This window comes from Acomys russatus, chromosome 16 (genome assembly GCF_903995435.1).
Source record: "Acomys russatus chromosome 16, mAcoRus1.1, whole genome shotgun sequence".
Classification (NCBI taxonomy): Eukaryota; Metazoa; Chordata; class Mammalia; order Rodentia; family Muridae; genus Acomys; species Acomys russatus.
Window position 1 is genome coordinate 32,933,316 of NC_067152.1, and position 20,951 is coordinate 32,954,266.

Genomic DNA, 20,951 nt, shown 5'->3' on the forward strand with positions numbered 1-20,951 from the left:
TTAAGCAAATAATGAAGGACTGGCATCTAATTAGTCAAAAAAAATTTAATTCCCTTATAATTTTTGTTTGTTTGGTTTTGGTTTTGGTTTTTGGTTTTTCAAGACAAGGTTTCTCTGTGTAGCCTTGGCTGTCCTAGACTCATTTTGTAGACCAGCCTCATAATTTTTTTAAAAAATTAAATTTTACCATAAAAAAGCTTTTGAAAGTCTAAGCCAATTAAAGTATAGTAATCAGCAAGTAGTTAAGTCTTATATTGGTATATTCTTTTATCCTTAACTTCCTGTGAAAAACAGAATCTTCCTCATTTTCAAAAAAGAAGTAACAAACTTACATCAAGAAGCTAAAACAAAGGGCTGGAGAAAAGGCTCGGTGGTTAAGGGTACTTGCTGCTCTTCCAGAGGGCCCAAGTTCAGTTCCCAGCATCAGGTGGCTCAACAACTATCCGTTTAAGTCCAACTCCAATGGGTACACAAGCACATGCACAGACATACACATCTCCACATGATTTAAAACACTTTAAAAGCTAAAATAATCTATAAATCTATTTTTATCAGTTTAAGATGTGTACATTTACTTATTGTATGCGCATATTTACCTGAATATGTGTGAGGGTGCAAATGCCATAGCACAATATGCAGGTCAGAGGGCAACTTATGGAAATTGTTCTTTCCCCTTCCACCATGTGGGTCTGAAGTGAAGTTCACATTGTCAGGCTAGGTGGCAAGCACCTAAACCATCTATACCAACCCTTATATTAATTTTTCAATTGATTTTATGATTTATTTTATTTTTATTTCTGTGCAGTGCCACAAAAGACCAGAAGAGGGCATCAGATCACCTGGAGCACATGTTCTTAGTCACTGACCCATTTCTGCAGCATCAATTGATTTGTTTTTAAGATGTATTTTTGTGTACCTGTGTGCATCTGTGCCTGTATATGTTCATGTGTGTTTAAGTACACAAGGAGGCAAGATGAGGATGTTGGATCTCCTGGAACTAGAGTCACAGATGGTTGTGAGCCACCCAATGTACTTGGAGCTCAATTACAGTCCTCTGTAAGAAGGACAAGCTCTTTTATCTGGTGGGTATCTCTCCAGCCCCTAACATGATGTTTTTGTTTTTGAAATAGTGTCTCACTATATAACTCACAATACTTTGGATCTCACTATGCACTCCAAGCAGACCTTAAAATCCATATCCTCCAACCTCAACGTCCAAATCACTGAGATTTACTAGAATGAGTCACTATGCCTAGGATAATTTTAGGAATTTTTAACACCAGAACACCAGAACTTGTATATCTTTTGTCAAAATAAAGCTACCAAGATGGCTGGATGGATAAAGGTACTTGCTGTCAAGCAATAACTTGTATTTGAGTCTGAGGATCCATATGGTAAGAAGAGAGAACCAACCCACAAAAGTTGTCTTCTGACCTCCACATATGCACCTTAGCTCAATACACATAAAAATTCACACAAATAAATATGATAAAAGTTTAAACTAATAATTTGAGCTAAAAGTTAACCAATTAACTACATCTACTGTAAGTGGGCACAACTTGTTTTAAGTTATAACTCATTGAGGTTTACTAAAAAGATTTTGAAATTTAAAAAAAAATCAGTAAAGTATCAGACTTAGTATAAAAAGTGGACAATACTGATAAAATTCATGAGCTGGGAATTAAGACTTACATAAGATGCAGCTCCCCCACTTCCTACATGGCCGTAGGCAAATGATTTACATTGTTCTCCATTTTCTTTGTTGTAAAATGAGAACAATAGTATTAACAGGGAAAAGTAGCTAATTATTAAGTACCTGTTTTTTAGTTTTGTCTTTAGTTTTGTTTTGTTTTCAAGACAGGGTCTCACCATATAGCCCTGGATGTTCTAGAATTCACTAAGTAGACCCAGGTGGCCTCAAACTCAAGAGATCCACCTGCCTCTGCCTCCCAAGTGCTGGGATTAAAGGCGTGCAAGATGGCTTATGTGGATGAGTTTATCTAACCCTTGCACCAATTTATGGCATATGGACTCCTATCAATCATCTTGTTAAAGCTAACAAAAGTTAAATAAATTAAGGTGATAACATCAATTAGCAGAAGAATGAGGCCCAGAACGCAGGTGATTACTATACACTGCCTTTACTACCACAAGAAGTAAATGACATCATACATGTGAACTGCTTGGCAAAGTTATTCACAAATATACTTCACTAAATGTCACAATCTTACAATTACTATTACTCAATTCTCTTTTCCTTACCTCTAAAAATAAAGCAATATTCAAATTTAGTACTTGTGTATGCCCTGTTTTAGATAATTAAGGAAAAGACTTTTTTCTTTAAATAAATTTATAGAAGAGTAATATCTGATGAGAAATTTCCTTTGTTTCCTTTTCAAAACTTTTCAAAATTAAATTGAACATCACTTGTGGCATGTTCTTCTAATTTTCCAAGCAAAGGAAGAATCTACTTTCCGGATCTGACCATAGAAATTCCTAAAGTACATGCATCACAAACACCAAGCCCCTGATGACTAGCCTAAACTGCCGCATTCTCTAATGACTGGTGATGCTCACTTACCCATCTGGTAAATCATTATCAAACAAACGACTGCAGTCCACAACTTGTCCTCCAGTGCCTATTCGGTCTCTGGACTGAAGACTTACTATTAAAAACAAGAACATTATTAAGACTATGACAGTGCTTTTTAGCTCTGTCAAGCTAAACACCCGTCTTAAGGCAAGGGTGGTAGTGCTTATCTGTAATCGCAGCTCTGAAGGATTGCTGGAAGTCTGACATTAGCCTGGGCACATAGCAAGTTGGAGGTCAACTTGGACATCTAAAGAAGCCTTGTCTCAGAAAAACAGGTAACATAAAATGTAGATTATTTGAATACTTTACAATGATTGAGCTGAAGATGTAGTTCAGTGACAGTGTTCTAGCATGCATGAGGCTCTGGGTTCAATTCCCAGTACTGCAGAAACTAAAAGTAAGCAAGTTTAGAATGAATTCCTTCGTTTCTACTAAAATCTGTAACTTCTTTTCCCATAGACTTTCCTTTAAAAGTGATATTAAAGACTTATTTATTTATTTTATGTATATGAGTGTTCTGTCTTCATGCATACCAGAACAGGGACTCAGATTCCATTACAGATGGTTGTGAACCACCATGTGGCAGCCAGGAATTGAACTTTGAACCTCTGGAAGGTGCTCTTAACCACTGAGCCATCTTTCTAGCCCCTAGAAGTGCTATTAAAAATCAGTGTTTTCTCTATTTTGTCATGCTTTTCGGGAAAGAGTCAGTCTAGTGCCTTTTCCAATGTCAGAATGAGGCAATATAAAGTCACCCACTAAACTTAAGAGACAAGACATTAGGAAAGTCTGAAAACACAGTAAGTCTAAAATTCCCATGAATTTGAGTTGCATTCTTGAAAATCCGAACAGCTATAAAAAATACACTGGATCCCGGCAATGGGGCAAGCCTTGGGTCAGTGAGTTTTAACATGTCAGTATGAAATGTAGTGTAAAATTACTACTGAGAAGCTGGAAACAGGGCACACAGCCTGAAAAGCAGGCTCCACCTACCTACCAGCACCATAACGTCTAAATAAGTGCAAGTTCTCAAAATTGCAGGCTACATAATGAGGAAGTTAGGTTACACGACAGCTCCACGTTCTTCCTTGTTCTAGTATTCCTTAATTCTATTTTGGCATCATCCCCCAAAATAGAAGAAATATAGCCAAATTTGACCATATCCTAATGTTTTATCAAATTCTTAAGTTTCCATATAAAATATGATATCCAAAGATTCTTCTTTCAATGAAAGATTCTTCTTTCAAAATCCTGCTCTTCAAATTTGGAGAGGGAGTGCTATTTTTAGGTATTTTTAAAGATACATTTATTTTGTGTGTCTAAGTGTTTTGCCTACATGTGTGTATGTACACCACTGAAGGCCTAATCAGAGGAGGTAAGGTCCCTGGAACTTAATGGATGGTTACGAGTCACTATGTGGGTGCTCAGAACCAAGCCCAGTGGGTCGTCTGCAAGAAGCCACTCATTCTTTGACACACACGGTCTCATTATGTATAAGAGTAGCCTTGAACTCACTATGGTGCCCACCCAGCCCTCAAACTCATGGAAATTCTATTTCTTCATCCGCTTTAATGTTGGGTTTATATGCATGAGCCACCACACCTGGCTAAAATTTGGGGGAAAAAAAAATAATTTCAAGATAGATCTCCTTTATATTAAGTTCAACTTAAAGGAGGGAGTAATATACTACTCCTCAATAAATTTAAACATTTTATTAAAAAGTAATAAATCCTTATGTTGGTTAGTTTTAAAATAGGAGAAAAAAATAAGTGAAATTTCCAGAATGCTGGGTCTTGCTTGTTTGTGTGGGTACGTGCGTATGTATGTATGTATGTATGTATGTATGTATGTATGTATGTATGTATTTATTTATTTTGATTCCCCCCTAGGACATAGTTTCCCTGTGTAGCTCTAGATGTGCTACAACTCACTCTGTAGACCAAGCTAGCAGATCTGCCTGTCTCTGCCTCCTGAGTAGTGGGATGAAAGGTGTGTGGCACCACCAACCTACTGGAATGTTTTTAGACAGGGCTTCATATAGCTCAGGCTGGCCTCACATTCACTATGCAAGTACAGGGTCACATGTATGTAGCACTGTGCTTGGGTTGGTTGCATATTTAATTATATATTTTGGCTTTTAGGGTTTCTTGATGATATGATTTTTTAAATGTTATTGAATTATTTTATGTTTATGTGTGCAGACCATAGTGTATGCATGTACACCATGAGAGTGCAAGCGCCCAAAAAGGCCAGAAGAGGGCATCAAATTCTCTAGAACTGGAGTAATAGGTGGTTGTAAGATGCCTGATGTGGGTATCAGGAGCCAAACTTGGGTCTCCTCTGAAAAAACAACAAGTGTCCTTAACTGCTGAACCATCTCTCCAGCCCCAGAAGACAAATTCTTGGTACACAGCCCAGACTATCCTTCAACTTGAGATCCTTTACCCTCTTCTTCCTGAACGCTGCAGTAATAGATGTGAATCATCAAAACCAACTAATAAAGTTAGTTTATTAGTGCATTTTTTCCCATTTTCCCAAAGAGTATCTTAGCTAGGCATGGGAACTCATGCCTATAATCCAGCACTCAGGAGGCTGAGGCAGCTCCCATCACTGTAAGTGCAAGACCAACCTAGGTTACAGAACAAATAAGCCAAAGAAAGACATAATATGCTTCAACTTTTCCATGTACATGTATGTGCATGTGTTGTCTAAGTCCAGATTAAGACCATGAAATTATACTATGTTTTAGAATGCTGTAACTTCATAAGTTTTTAGTACAGTTTATTTACATCGCTCTTGCTAATGGCTCTATTATGAAAACCAGTTTCACACAAGATCTTTATATTAAATATGCATACATAAATTAAAGTAAGATATTAGTTATGAATGTAGTGAATTCTAATAATTCCATTTTTAATATGTGACAAAGTCAAGTCTGCTATGTGAGGTAAGTGGTATGAAATAGTCTTCTGGTCCAAGCTGGCCTCCTACCTGTGACATGTCTGCCTCAGCCTCCCAAATACTGGGATTATAAGCATGTGGCACTGTGTGGAGCTTATGATTTTTATAATGCAGCTAGTGAAACTATTTTTGTTACCCATACCATTAACTGGCAAGCATTACATAGAATACCAAATCAGCAGGCATATCACATGCAGGTTTATTTGAACGGACTTATATTTGAGATATTTTCCCCTTTCTCAGTTTAAAAACAGAAATTATCAATAATCTTGTTTTACAGATACTTCCAGGGATAACTGCCACAGTGTTTTGTTATGTGGCTACTTTGGCAGTTTCCATCTTTGTATTCAAATATTGGGAATTAATATTTTTCTGATAGATTCATAATAAGATTATTTTAGTCTAAATCCTGCTCTACCCTCAAGTGGGGAAACAGCAATTATCCTTCTCACTTAAGAAGCCCCAAAGCTGTATGTCTTAGGGTCCTACTACACAGTGCATCTTGACCACTCTAAGACTGAAGCACTCCCTTGAGGCCAGTTAAAGCTGGTCTATCAGACCACTTCCACCACGTGTCTTGTGAGTGATAATTTCTCCCTTTCCCCCAGTTAATGCTAGTCTATCATTTCATTGTCATTTTTTTCAGTTAGCAATTCTTATATTTTTGGTTGTGAGGCTAGCCTTTAATGGCTGAGCCATCTCTCCAGCCCTCAGTTAGCAATTCTTATTAAAAACTAGTTTCAGAGTTGTTTTGACAAAATTAGTAACATCCACGAAATCTATCTCAGTACTCTACTACATTCGAATACTTAAGAGAACTCCTTCCTAAAGTGTCAACAATTCTTTACAATAACAAGTACTGCTGTTTTTCTTTATTACATCACATTTAGAGTATAGTGTGTATCTGTATTACTGTGGTCTCTGTGTGTGTCTGATTGTGGAGCTGGGCTTCAAGGGGTGCACACATGCAGACCAAAGAAGGGCCCCGGGCCTTCCTGGCTCTCTTCACACTATTCCTTTGAGACAGAGTCCTGATTACAGAGATGGCTCAGTGGTTAAGAGACAGAGTTGTTTGGTTTTTTAAATATTTTTTAAATATTTATTTATTTATTTAATATATATGAGTGCTCTGTCTTCATGCACAACAAAAGAGGGATTCACATTCCATTACAGACGGTTGTGAGTCACCATGTGGTTGCTGGGAATTGAACCCAGGGCCTCTTGAAGAGTAGCCAGGGCTCTTAACCGCTGAGCCAGCTCTCCAGCCCAGAGACCCTCCTGTCTCTGCTCCTCTCAGCACAAGAGTCACAAGCATGCACGGTGCCATACTGGGCTTGTTTTTGTTACATGGATGCTGGAATCTGGCCTCTAGTCCTCATGCTTGTACAGCAAGTGCTCTTAGCCACTGAGCCATCTCCTCATCCCTGCATTTTATAATTTATATATATATATATATATATATATATATATATATATATATATAATGTTTATATATTATAGTATATATTATACAATTGATACATATGTTTAGTTACATTGTATACTGGACTCACCATAGCATCTTACATAGCTCATATTTAATTCATACCAATACAAGGTATTCAGGAGGTGTTTAGCAGACTGAGGATGGAGCTCAGTTGGTAAGAGCACTTGCCTACCATATATTTGATTTGCTGGATTTGATTCACAGCACTTCACAAAACCTGCACTCAGGAGACAAACGCAGGAGGATTAAAAGTTTAAGGTCAGCTTTGGCTAGACAGCAAATTCAAGGACAGCCTGGGCTATATGAGACTGTCTTAAAAAGACAAAAAATAAAAAGTATTTAGATCTATGGCAGTTTGAATGAAGCTAAAACTCAAGAGTTTTAAAATATCACACTTACCTACAATCTGCCCTCGAACTGTATCATTGTCATTTGGCCCCAGTTTGCATAGGTCCAACCTCTGATCTATTCAAATAAAAATAAAAAGCTAGTATCAGAAATTTCAACATCTACAATCTGTAACACTTAATTTTCACAGACCACTGAAAATCAGACCTATTTTTAAAATCATGTTAATTATAAAACAAATGTTTAAAATTCTGTAACTGCATATGTAGTTAAAACTGCATATAGTGTCTAAACATCTCAATGAGCTTTGGCAAATCCAGATTCCAAACCCATGAAGCACTGGTGCACTATACTGGTGACAGGCAGTTCTCTCTTAAGCTTTCAGATCACTTCAGTCTGAGTTACCTCTCAGTACCTGTTGATCCTAAGCAATTTATATCGAGCCCTGGCTTTCTCATACATAACAAAACCCACCTAATTCTTTTTCAAGGGTTAAATCAAGATTATTATATATAACTCTCAGTATAGTACCTGGTACATAAGTGCTGAATAATGCCACCACCATCATCATCATCATTAAATATAACCATTCCAAAAGAACACAAAATAAGTATCAAGCCAAGGAGTACCAAGTGCTGTAGTACGGCACATGCCATCCTTATCTACAGAGCAAGTTCCAGGACAGCCAGGGCTACACAGAGAAACCCTGTCTCAAAACAAACAAACAAACAAACAAACGTGAGAGAGAGAAGAAACCAAAGAGGAAAAAACTTGTAAGTTCTAGGCTTAAGGTAATCACTTAGGGTGAGGGCTCTTTCAGATGCCTCATCTGTAAAGTCAACACAACACTGGCCCGCCCCCAAAGTTATAAGGAACAATGTCCCTATAGCACATTGGCATGTTTCATAAATTTCAAGTCTTCCTGGTGAACTGCACACTGTTAACATTTGTATCCAACATTTTTCTCCCATTGCCCACTACCATGCCAACCCAGGAGCTAAGATTTTCTCAGCCTCTGATTCAGAACCTATAACTCAGTCATCTCCCTTTTCTATAATAGGCCAATACTGATACATCTCATTGTAGCATCATATTAACATCTTAAATCATCTCTTAGGCTGGGCGTGGTGGCGCACACCTTTAATCCCAGCACTCGGGAGGCAGAGGCAGGCGGATCGCTGTGAGTTTGAGGCCAGCCTGGTCTACAAAGTAACTCCAGGACAGCCAAGGCTATACAGAGAAACCCTGTCTCCAAAAAAAAAAAAACAAAACAAACAACAAACAAAAACAAAAACAAAAAGAAAAAAGAAAAAAACCTCTTAATCCATGTAGCATTCAAAGATAAACTTAAAATAGTTTTGCTTCCTAATTTCCTTAGATAAAATTCATGTGTTTCTTTATTAGCTCAGGCATTCATGACAATAACTGGCATATTTGTTAAAAAAACATATTTCTAACTATGTCCCAATGGAAAGACACCCCTGTCAGGTCCAAATGGCTAACTGTGATCCAGTTAGCATACCAAGGCATATGCTGGCCTTCATAATCTCTCTCAGCATGGCAAATACCTGTCACAGAATCTACATTGGCACCCTGACTCCTCTCAGCTCTTCACACCCTGTCCTCTACCCTAAATATCTCCCCCTCCCCCACCTTCTTCCTATATAACAGTACTATTTCAGCCACATGCTCTCTCTCTCTTTATTTATTTATTTATTTATTTTGTGTCCCTGTCACAGCAGGCTCCCTCCTCTTGCCCCTTTCTCTTGTTCCCTTCTCCTCAGAAAGGGGGAGCAGCAACACGCTTCCACCACCCTGCCCTGGTACCAAGCCACCCTGTACAGCAAGTCACATCAGGACTACGCACATCCCCTTCCACTGAGGCCAGGCAAAGCAGCCCAGCTAGGGGAATGTGACCTAAAAGCAGACAACAGAGCCCATGTCTACAAGCACGGCAGAGTATCCTTAATAGTGACAGAGGTTGGCTTTCTCCCATGGGGTGGGTCTCAGGTTGGGCCAGTCCTTGGTTGGTCATTCCCTCAATCTCTGCTCTATCTTTATCCCTGCACATCTTGTAGGCAGGGTAATGAGATAACCCAGACCCAGAAAGACACAGTCATACATAGCCACTTATAAGTGGCTATTAGCCATATAGTACAGGATAACCATGCTACAATCCACAGATCCAAAGCAGCTACGTAACAAGGAAGGCCTAAAGGAGGATGCTTCAGTTTAACTCAAAAGGGGAAATAAAATAGACATTGGAAGTGAATGAAGAGAGGGAACTAGGTGAGAGAGGGTGTTGGGAGGAGAGCAAGAAAAGCGATCAGATGTGGGAGAACAAGTGTGAGAGGTGAGAGGGCATGGCAAGAGAAGGGAAACCAAAGGGCAGGGTGCATCTCTGAGACAAGCTGGAGACCTATGACAGGGTAAGCTCCTGGGAGGATATAAGGTGACTCTAGCTCAGGCTCCTAGCAGTGGGGGACATGGAGACTAAAGTAGCTACACCCTAGCCAGGCAAGACTTCCGGTGGAGGGGGGACACCAACCCACCCACAAAACCGTCAAGCCATGTGCTCTCTTTCCTCTCTTGTCTTCCTGTTTTAGTGGTCCTCCACTCTTGCCCATCACCCCCTCTTCTCCTCTCATGGCCAGGTTTAATCTGGTGGACATGTTTAGTCTACTTTCTCTCCCTGCTCTGGACTCTTCTAGATACTTCTGACTGTACTCTCCCTCATATCTAGAATAAAAACCCCCTAGCCAGTGTGGTGGTGCACACCTTTAATCCCAGCACTCAGGAGGCAGAAAGAAAGGCAAGCAGACCTCTATGAGTTTGGGGCCAGCCTGGTCTACAAAGTGAGTCCAGGACAGCCATGGCTATAACCATAGAGAAACCCTGTCTTGAAAAACAAAACAAAAACCTCATTTCCATTTCAAAAATCCACCAAAACTGGGTGCTAAAAACCTGGTACCTTTCTTTCTAACCTTCCTGGTATCAATCCTCTCTCCCCCATTAGTAAAGCTTGATCTTCTACACTTTCATACATGTATATCATGTATTCTGGCCACTCTCCTCTCCTATTTCCTTCCCATCCCTACCAACTCTCCCTCCTCTCTTCCCTACACATCTCTTTGTTGTTTTGTTTGGCTTAGTTGTCTTTAAGTGCGTCTGGTAACTCCAAGTTTGAAGCTAACCATGAGAACTTGGTGGGTTCACCAGTGTACACAACTGGGTAGTATTCTTCCTTCTCTCCTAAGATCTGTTACTTACCAAACAGATCAGCATTGTGTGGTAGGCCAAAAGTCTCTTCCACCTCTACAGCTGAACATTAGAAGGGCTGGGCCTCTCTGCCTTCAGTGCCAGCACACAGGCTGCTGTGAATTCATGGTTGCTATGGCCATGTTGTGCTTAGCAGATGGCATTTTGGAGCCCCTCTTCCATCCTGTGCCTCATACCACCCCTCTTCCTCAATGCTTCCTGAGCATTAAAGAGATGGTGCAAATTTCTAGTCTAGAGGACAGGACTCAAGCATCCTTCATTGCAGTACCTTGTGCCACCATGGGTGTTTGTATTTAACTCTGTTTATGTAAGGAGTTAATAATAATCTTTCTCTGTTTTAGGGATAAGAGCTGCCTATATCTGGTCCAAGACAAGCCCCAAATGACAATCACTTCTGAATACCACAAACTCACTGGAAGCTAAGCATCCTCTCTGACTCACCTCTAGTATCACATCCTTAAAATGCTTAATTAAAAAAATATTACAGCCGGGCGTGGTGGCACATGCCTTTAATCCCAGCACTCAGAAGGCAGAGGCAGCGGATCACTGTGAGTTGGAGGCCAGCCTGGTCCACAAAGCAAGTCTAGGACTACACAGAGAAACCCTGTCTCGGAAAAAAAATGCAAACAAACAAAAATTACACTTAGGTGTTTATTTAGTGTGTGTTGGAGAGTAGAGAGAAGGGAGAAAAAAGGAAGGAGGGAGGAGAGATGGAAAGAGAAAGGTAGGGAGAGAACACTATCAGCCTGGGAGGCTGGCTTACACACCAAACCATTTTGTCAGCCCAAAATGTTTAAAATTTTGTGCCCATTAAATAAATACATACCAGGAATTTGTATGAGTGTTTTAGATATTCCTGGGAGGTTACTGCATAAAAGGTATCATATATATATATTGCCTAATCAAGAAGTTACTCACAGCCAGTGTCTTTGAGGCGGTTGATGGCATTGGAAAGAAGACGAACACAACCAAGAAATCCAGCACCTTGCTTCTTATGGATCTTCTTATGATTCCACACACTGATCGTAACTGAATCAGACTTTCCAATATATCTGAAAGACAAAAACCAGCTACATAAATAACTTGGTAGTTAAAAGTAGTATAAAGTTTAACTTTTAAATATCATAAAGTCCTATATATTTAGAGTACGGCTAAAAGAAGCAAACTATTTTGAATTCAATCCAAAGTACTGCATGTAAATTTGAAAGATATTTAAAATAATTTTAATATAATCTTTTTTTTTCATATATATAATCTATTTTTTTCCAATCTCATGTTGGGCAAAAACTTAAAAAAGAAAGGGAAAAAAAAAAAAGCTCTTTTAAGGTTTTGGAATGTCATGAGCTGCAGAAAGAGCACTTGCCTAGCATGTGTAAGCACAGCCAAACAAACAAACAAACAAAAACAAAACCCCACAGAAATTAGTAGCTACTATTTCATAATACTAAGGCTTTTAAAATAATTATTTATTCACATTTTAGACATTTTAATTATTACCGCAGATACTTAGTTCACCTTTAAGAGGCACTGTCAAGGTTGATAGACCAAAAATCTGACCTACCTGTTATATTTTTAAATGCTGCAGAACAAAAGTTGTTTGTAACGCTTTTCCCCTGCTTCTTTCCTATATGCAGGCCTTGAGCGAGCAGGACTCTTGTAGATTTCACTTCACTGCCTGCAGACAAGCAGAGCAGGGAAAAGCGTTACTGTACTTGTCTGTGCATATGCCTGCACTATCAGGGCCAATTATTAATATGGCATTGAGTCATGCAAAAACATTGTTAATAACATAATCATGTGAGTAGAACCCAACTTTCTTTCAGTGATTCTAAGAGGTCAAATTTTTGGTCCAGCAACCTTGATCTTATGCTGTCATTCAACAAAACAAAAACAAGGAACGTGGAAATTTCACTTGAGCCCTGGATCCAGTTGTGTCTAAAAAAAATGATCACCCCTGAAATTTTTGTGATGCAAGTCAATACATCCACTTTATAAAAACTAAGATTTTTCTCACTATGCTTTGGTTGTTACTGTTGCTTTGAGGCATGATCTTATGAATCCCAGGTTGGCCTTGAACTCTCTATGTGGACTAGGATAAGCTTGAACTTTCTTCCGATCTTGCTTTTACTCCTCCAGTGCTGTGCTACAGACATATGTTAGCCCATCAAAGCCAGGGCTCCGTGCATGCTTGGCAAGCACTCTCTACCAGCTAAGCTACATGCCTAGCCTTTGTTTTGTTGTCGTTTGCTTAGACCAGGTTAGCCTTTAACCTGCCTGCCTTTCCCTCCTGAGTGGTGAATTACAGGTGTGGGCCATCAAACATGGCTCTAAAATAAAGCTAGTTTGTATTGAGTCTATTGCTTACAAATAAGATGTTCTAAACTATCACTTAGTATGGCTACATCAATTTTCAAATGTATCTACCAGATATATACTGGTACATAACTACTGCCTGTTATATCACATAGTAACAAGTAATATCTCAAAGCAAATACATTTTAAAAATTTATTAATGTTTCTTAATATTCTGAAATATTGATTCTTGAGGCCTCAATAGCCTACTACTGGCCTAAGGAAATCTATTTAGTACAATGTACCAGCATAATCTTTAGGCATACTATGATACAGAAAGATTTGAATTCTAAACTGTAATAATTTCCTAAGAATGGGCTTTCTGAAAATAACTGTGAATTATTAAAAATAACTGAAGTTTTACAGGTCAAAAACATTCTGCCAACATATTTCAGGGTCAAAAACTCATTAGAAATTGCATTTAAGCAGTCTCTGCTTTCATTTTAAGGAAAACTTGTCTTATTAAATACACATGGCTAGAAGAAAAATGAATTCTTTTAAACTTGTAAGCTAAACACTTTTTGTTGCTGTTGTTCTTTTTAAGAAAGGGGCTTGCTTTGCTGTCCAGAGGGGCTCAGAATTTACAATCCTCCTGAATAGCTACTACTGCAGGCATACACCACTGCACCTAGCTTTAAACTTACATAGAAATCTCTATTTCATTCTATTATAGAACCTTAACTTCCTCAACAAGTATAAGAATTATAAAAAAAAAATTTCAGAGGTTATGACATAAGGAATATCTCCATATGTGAACACAATATTATGTAGAATACAATATTATATATGCAATCAAGATAATGGCTAAAATGTAATTGTTACATTGTATACTGTACAGGACTAGCTAAGGTAATGGAAAGATTTGACAAAATGATCCCAAGTGTTACTCTGATCTCTTCCCCTCTACTGCACCTTAAAACATGCAAGAGAGACCTCCCTAGGTAGCCAATTAACACTAACTATAAAGTAAGTCATCAAGCACATGAAAAGATGCTCTAGTCTTCAGGAAAAGGCAAATTGAACCTACCATGAAGTATGGCTGTAACTTTTTCAAGATATGTTTTCTTTCTTTTTGCTTTGTATTTGCGTGTGTGCATGAGTACGTGCATGCGTGCACCCGTGCCTGTAAATAATTGAAAGCACTTTTCCACTGGGTTTGGCTCCTCTTTTATAACTGTCAGATAAAAGGTTGAGCCTGTAGTGTTGGCAGGCCTGCAATCGTAGCTATTTAGAAGGATGAAGTAGGATGATTCCAAGTTAAAGGCCTACCTGAGCAACTTAGTGAGATGTATTTCAGATAAAATAAAGTAAAAAGGGGGGTGGGGGGTAGTTCAGGGGTAGAGTGCTTGCCTACCATGTTTGAGACCCAAGGCTCAATTCTTAGTACTATTTTGAAAAGAGAAAAGAAAAAGACCAAACTATATTTATATTATACACAAACTGAAACCATTTTCCATTATTCTTTTCAAAGATTATGTAACATTAATTTTGTATTTCATTTCAAATTAATCTTCACACCTACAGGTCATAATGTTGATTCCACTTTGGATCAAGTGTGTTCTTCACAGTATCTGTAGAATGGCACTGCCCAGAACCATCAACTACCACCTTAGCAAATGGATCAGGGAGTCCTGTGGGGAAAAAGGGAAGTATTTTAAACTAAAAAAAATATTTTGACATGTAAGAGAAAAGATTAATTACATAGGATTACCATTTGCTATAAGAGATTTTCCATTCTAAAACACGAGCACGCACCCACACACAGCCTATTTTAAAGCAACGATTGAAATAATTTCCACAATGGATAACACAACTGTATGGTTTTTTTTCTCTTATTCCCAACTTGAAGCATTCTGTTCAACACTACCAGGGCCTAAATGGCACCTGGGTGCTTGAGGAGTGTAAGCAGCCATTTAACTCTGAGAAGATGAATGCACTAACATTTCTTTCCACACAACATCTTAGTAGCTCACTTGAAAAGATTGTTAAATGTAGTTGTCATGCAGAACATTAACTACAGAAATGTCCAACTAGCTAAAGGCTGCTACTGAGAAATGTCTATACAGGAGACCCCATAAAAAGGAAACGAAAATAGCAAACATGGGAGAGGGAACTGACAGTAAGTAAATGCTTGGCTGTACTGACTAAAACAGCAAACCCAATGAGAATTATTCAAAATGCTTCATCTTAAATCTTTACAGTAATCCTCTGGGAGAGATGAATGTTATTATCCCTATTTTACTAATGAAGAACAAAAAGATTAAATAACTAGCTCAATGTACATAACAGTGAGAAGTATGGACAGAGTCAAAGCAGCGGGTTGTCAACCTGTGAGCCGTGAATCCTTTTGGGGGGTGGGGACAAAGGGCCCTTTCTCAGTTTGCCTAAAACCACTGAAAAACACGGTGTTTACATTAAGATTCATACAAGTAGCAAAATTACAGTCATGAAGTAATAATGAAAATAATTTTTATGGTTGGGAGTTACCACAACATGAGGAACTGTATTAAAGGGTAACAGCATTAGGAAGGCTGAGAACCACTGTGAGTTTAGACTCTGAACCCATGCACACACAGTCTGGTTCTCATCCTCTATGCTATATTTGTAATTTGGATCTGGAATGTACCCCAAAGGCTTGATTCGTAATACAGCAATACTCAGAGGTGGCTGGGAAAGGACTGGTTTATGAGGGCTCTGGCCTATCAACAGAGTAATCCACTGCCGCATTCCTAACATGATGGGCTGTTCTGGGAGGCGATGAGCCCTGCTGTAGGAAGCAGGCCCTTGAGGAACTGTCCTGCTCCTCCTCATTCCTCATATCTGCTTTCCAGCCATGGTGAAATCAACAGCTTCACCACTGTCCTCCCTGCCACAATGTTCTGCCTTAACATGGCCCAACAGTTAAACATGGGCTGGAAACCTCTAGAACTGTTGGGGAAACCCAAAATACAAAAAACGCAGTTCCTCCTTGAAGTTGATTTTTTTTTTTCCAGATATTCTGACTCTGATGGAAAACTGACACGCCACCCATTTACTATTTGGTTCCAGAGCGAGGGAAGGGAAAGCTCATACAGCCAGGAGAACAGGCAACGAATGCTGAGCACACACAGGTGAGAGAGGACTTCCATAACAGCAGCAGAGCTCTAAGGGGAGGACCTTACTTAGAAAACTTTCTTCTCTTCCTTTTTAAAAGACTTTGAGGAGTGCAACCAAAGCATTGGTCCTAAGGTGTAAAACTACTGTTCAGGGCTGAAGAGGTGGCCCAGTGGTTAAGAGGACTTGAGTTCAGTTCCCAACTCATACTAGTTGGTTTACAACTGAATGTAAGTTTAGTTTCAGGGGGCTGACTCCTTCTGGATCTGAGGGCACCTGCACACATGTGCTGCACACAAACCCACTCAGGCGTATGAGCATACACATAAATAAGAAACAGTAAGCCTTTTTAAACTGTATACTTAAACAAAGAAAACTACTTTTGAAGAGACAAAATGGAAAAGGCTACATGTGGTGGTACATGACTTTAACCCTAGCATTCAGGATGAAGAGGCAAACAGGCAGATCTCTGTTAGTTAACAAGTTAATGGTCTACATAGAATGTTTCAATATAGCTGGGACTACATGTTGAGACTTTGTCTCTAAAACGAAACAAAAATAAGAGAATGAAACAAAACAAAAATTTCATTAAAAGAGGCTTAGGAGCCAGCAAGATAGCTCACTAGAGAAAAGTACTTGCCACACACACGGACAACCCGTGTCCAGTGCCCAGAATGCACATAAAGAAGCCCAGTGCAACAGCACATATCTGTAACCCCAGGACTTCTATGGCAAGAGAGGAGGTGGACACAAAAGAATCTCTCAGAAGCTGCTAGGCCTGCTAGCTACCCTGCAGTATACAGCATAACACAAACAAAAAGAGAGACCCTATTTTAAGATGGAGAAGGGAACCAACCCCCCAAAAGTTGTCCTCTGATCTTAACATGTATGTCACGGCACATGCACCCATATACACACATCCTATACATGCATAATAATAACAATAACAACAACAACAATAATAATAATAATAGCTGATTGATGGCTCTGCAGTGAAGAGCTCTTGTAGGGGACCCCAGGTTTGGTTCCAAATATGATAGCTCACAACTGTCTGTAATTCCTGTTTGTGGAGATCTCTTGCCTAGCCTCCAAGGGCACTAGACACATATGTGGTACACATACATACATACAGGAAAAACATTTACAAGGAAAAATGCTAGGCTAGCAAGATGCCTCAGCAGGTAGGGCATTTGCCATCAATTCTGACAAACCAACTTGGATTCTTAGAAGCAATATGGTGGAATAAGAAAACTGACTCTCACATGTTGTCCTGACCTCCACACATGAGCCACAGTGTATGCCTGCTTGTATGTATGAAACATAAATACAAAATAAATCAATGCTAAAAAAAAACAAAAACAAAAACAAAACCTCTCACTATTTTTTTTTTTAAAGAAAAAGAAAAGACATTTTCCACAAAACCCCTCCAGTATGGTTTTCATTTTGTTAGTTATGCAAGAATCTGAGCCAGTCTCTAATGATTTACTTTCTGCTAAATGATTACAACTCAAAGAGGAACTTCACTTTCCCCTTAACCTGACTGTGTCACTGTTGTACAAAAGTTTATCTTCAAGGCCAAATTTCACTTGTGCAGTCAAAAGCTGTCAAGTACTTGGAAGTTAGAAACCTCTCATGGTAAATACAAAGTAGCTATTACATTTTTCAAATTGTAAAAATGTCCATTCCCATCATTAGACAGGTGAGATGGTGAGGGTGTGACCAGACAAAGACACTAACAAGCAGCAAATAATAATGAAATAAAAACATAAAACTGAGACCAGAAAGTTGGTTCAGCAGGTAAAGAAAGTGCCTGCTGCCAAGCTGAAAAGCTGAGGTCAATTTCCAGGACCCACAAGGGAGAAGGAAAGAATGGGTCTTCTGAACTACATGTGTATACAAACACAAAATATATAAATGTAATTTTAAAAAAATTTAAGCATAAAGGAGGCAGAGGCAGGTGGAGCTCTGTGAGTTCAAGGTCCAAGGCCAGCCTGCTCTACAAAGCCAGTCCAGGACAGCCAATGCTACACAGAGAAACCCTGTCTTGAAAAACAACAACAACAACAACAAAAATAATATAATAATTTTAAACTTAAAATTCAGCTGCTTTCAGGGCTGAGAGACGGCTCAGTGGTTAAGAACAATGACTACTCTCTCTTCCAGAGGTCCTGAGTTCAATTCCCAGCAACCACATGGTGGCTCACAACCATCTGTAATGTGATCTGACCATACTGTATACATAATAAATATTTTTTTTAAATTCAGCTGCTTTCACCTGGGTGTGGTGGAGTACACTTTTCATCCCAGCACTTGAGAGGCAGAGGCAGAGGCAGAGGCAGGCAGATCTCTGAGTTTAAGGCCAGCCTGCTCTATAGAGTGAGTTCCAGGATAGCCATGGCTATACAGGGAAACCCTATCTCGAAAAACAAAAAAACAATAAACTTAATAGATTACCTTAGCCAGGTGTGGTGGCACACGCCTTCAGTCCCAACACTTGGGAGGCAGAGGCAGGTGGATCTTTGTGAGTTCGAGGCCAGCCTGGTCTACAAGTGAGTCCAGGACAGCCAAGGCCACACAGAGAAACCTTGTCTCAAAAAACAAAACAAAACAAAAAAACAAACAAAAAAACCAAAAAGCAAAAAGCAAAACAAGACCACTTTTGGGGGCTAGAGAGATGGCTCAGAGGTTAAGAGCACTGACTGCTCTTCCAGTGGTTCTGAGTTCAAATCCCAACAACCACATGGTAGCTCATAACCATCTATAATGTGATATGATGCCCTCTTCTAGCGTGCAGGTGTACATGCAGACAGAACATTATATACATAATAAATAAATCTTTAAAAAAAAAAAAAAAGATTACCTTACAGGTAAATATCCTCCCTCACCCCCCAAAAGTGACAGGGACTCAACACACAGTCCAAGCCTGAAACTCACTAGTCTAGAACTCCTGATCTTCCCCCTCTTCTACCTTTCAACACCCAGATCATACAAATGTTTTTAAAAATTGATACCAATGAAAACATTCCTTAAAGAAAATTCAGATAATTGATAAATGAAAAGATGTATCATCAATTTAATTGTAGAATCTACTTGGCAGATGCTTACTATAAAATTATTTTACCTGTTGCTTCAGAGCTGAAATTTTTCCTGCTGAAATAGTGAGGTAAGGGAGAAAAGACTGATTTTTATCTGTCAAGAACCTTGAAAACCACTCCAAAGGATAAGTTTAAAACCCTATTCTTAGCAACGGTTGTGCCCAGAAATAAACAGCACCATCTCACATATAAATAGCATATAAAAACACACATTTTTTCTGAACTGAAATACACATGTATTTCCTTATACTCATGTTCCACCTTAAAATGGACTTTAATCATTTAACACAATTTAAGTCACAAACAAGAACTTAACTATATTCACTATTAATAATTATACTCTGGGAACTGGAGAGATGGCTCAGCAGTTAAAAGCACCTGTTACTCTTGTAGAGAAACACGGTTCACTTCCTAGCACCCACATAATGGTTTACAACTGTCCATAATTATACTTCCAAGGAACCCAGCACCCTTTCCTAGCCTCCAAGGGCATCAGGGATGCAGGCAGAACTTACATACATGGCAAGCAAAACACTCATGCACAAAAATTAAAATAATAAATAAATCTTTTAAAACTCTACTCTGATCAGTAAACATATTCAAATAGAAGGAATTTAGGATGTACTGTCTTTCTCTGAGATGAATGTGGGTATACAAAACTATAAACAGGTCAGAAACACCTTGAAGTGCAGGCATAAACCTAAATCAGGAGAAATCTAGAACGATGGTCAGGGTGAGTCTCAAGTCACCCCCATCCTTGGCTGGCTTCTTGGGAAAGCTGGTGTGTTGCTGTTCCCCTTTCTAGTCTATCATTCTGAGTTTTAAAAATAATTATGCTGCCTCTAAATCTTATGCATGAAGCAAGCGTGCACTCAAATTATTCTTGGCAGTTTTTATTGCCTACACCAATGAAACAGGATTTCTTCCTTTTACCTACTATTCAAGTACAGAAACATTCTACAAGGTATCACTGTCAATTCTTTTGTTGGTGTTGTTTTGTTTTTGTTTTTGAGACACGGTTTCTCTGTGTAGCTTTGGCTGTCCTGAACTCATTTTATAGCCCAGGCTGGCTTCAACTCACAGTGATCGGCCTCCTTCTACCTCTCCAGCACTGGGACTACAAGCATGCACCACCACGCCTGGTCATCACTGCCAATTCTTAGAGGCTTACAAAGAATTAAAGATTCTTCCAGCTTTCTGAGGAACACTGAGGCAAGACTATCTAGATGCTTTTATGAGAGAAGCTGTGAATGGGGCTATGCAGAAAGGGAAAGAACTTGAAAAGTAAAGAAGGCTGAAAGATAAAACAGAAGACTTTATCCTCAAAATCTGAGCAAATGTCTTAACAGCGTGCTTCGCCTTTGTGCTTGTCAGCGCCACGTCCAGCCCTCCCTGCTGGGGGGCAGTCTCACCAAGACAAATCCAAATCCTCATCAGCTCAATTGTAGGAGGATTTTTTTTTTTTAATTACACCATTGCTTTTAGGTTATTAGAGATAGGGAAGTATAATTAAGCAGCAGCCCAAGAGAGAATAAAATTGGTGCTAGCAGACACAGTTGCAGAGTTCTATGGCCCATGGGCCCTCCTCTCCTGTGAAATGCTTGTGAGGTAGACAGTATATGGTACAGACGCGGAAGGCTGCTTCTAACTGCCCTCCTCTGCTTCACGTTATCCTATTTCACACTTCCCCATACAAACACAGATACCATAAACATTCATAACTATAGTTTTATAAAATTATGTT

General features: G+C 39.1%; 1 protein-coding gene across 1 annotated transcript in view; it reads right to left on the bottom strand.

Annotated features, from left to right (window-relative positions):
• Smurf2 (SMAD specific E3 ubiquitin protein ligase 2) overlaps positions 1–20,951 on the bottom strand; it is a 100,143-nt gene that overhangs the window by 36,372 nt on the left and 42,820 nt on the right. The window contains exons 3-6 of the mRNA XM_051158918.1: positions 14,542–14,650; positions 11,586–11,719; positions 7,440–7,505; positions 2,582–2,666 (exon numbers count right to left, since the gene is read on the bottom strand). Of these exons, the coding sequence (XP_051014875.1) occupies positions 2,582–2,666; positions 7,440–7,505; positions 11,586–11,719; positions 14,542–14,650 (394 nt within the window). The remainder of the gene's footprint in view (positions 1–2,581; positions 2,667–7,439; positions 7,506–11,585; positions 11,720–14,541; positions 14,651–20,951) is intronic.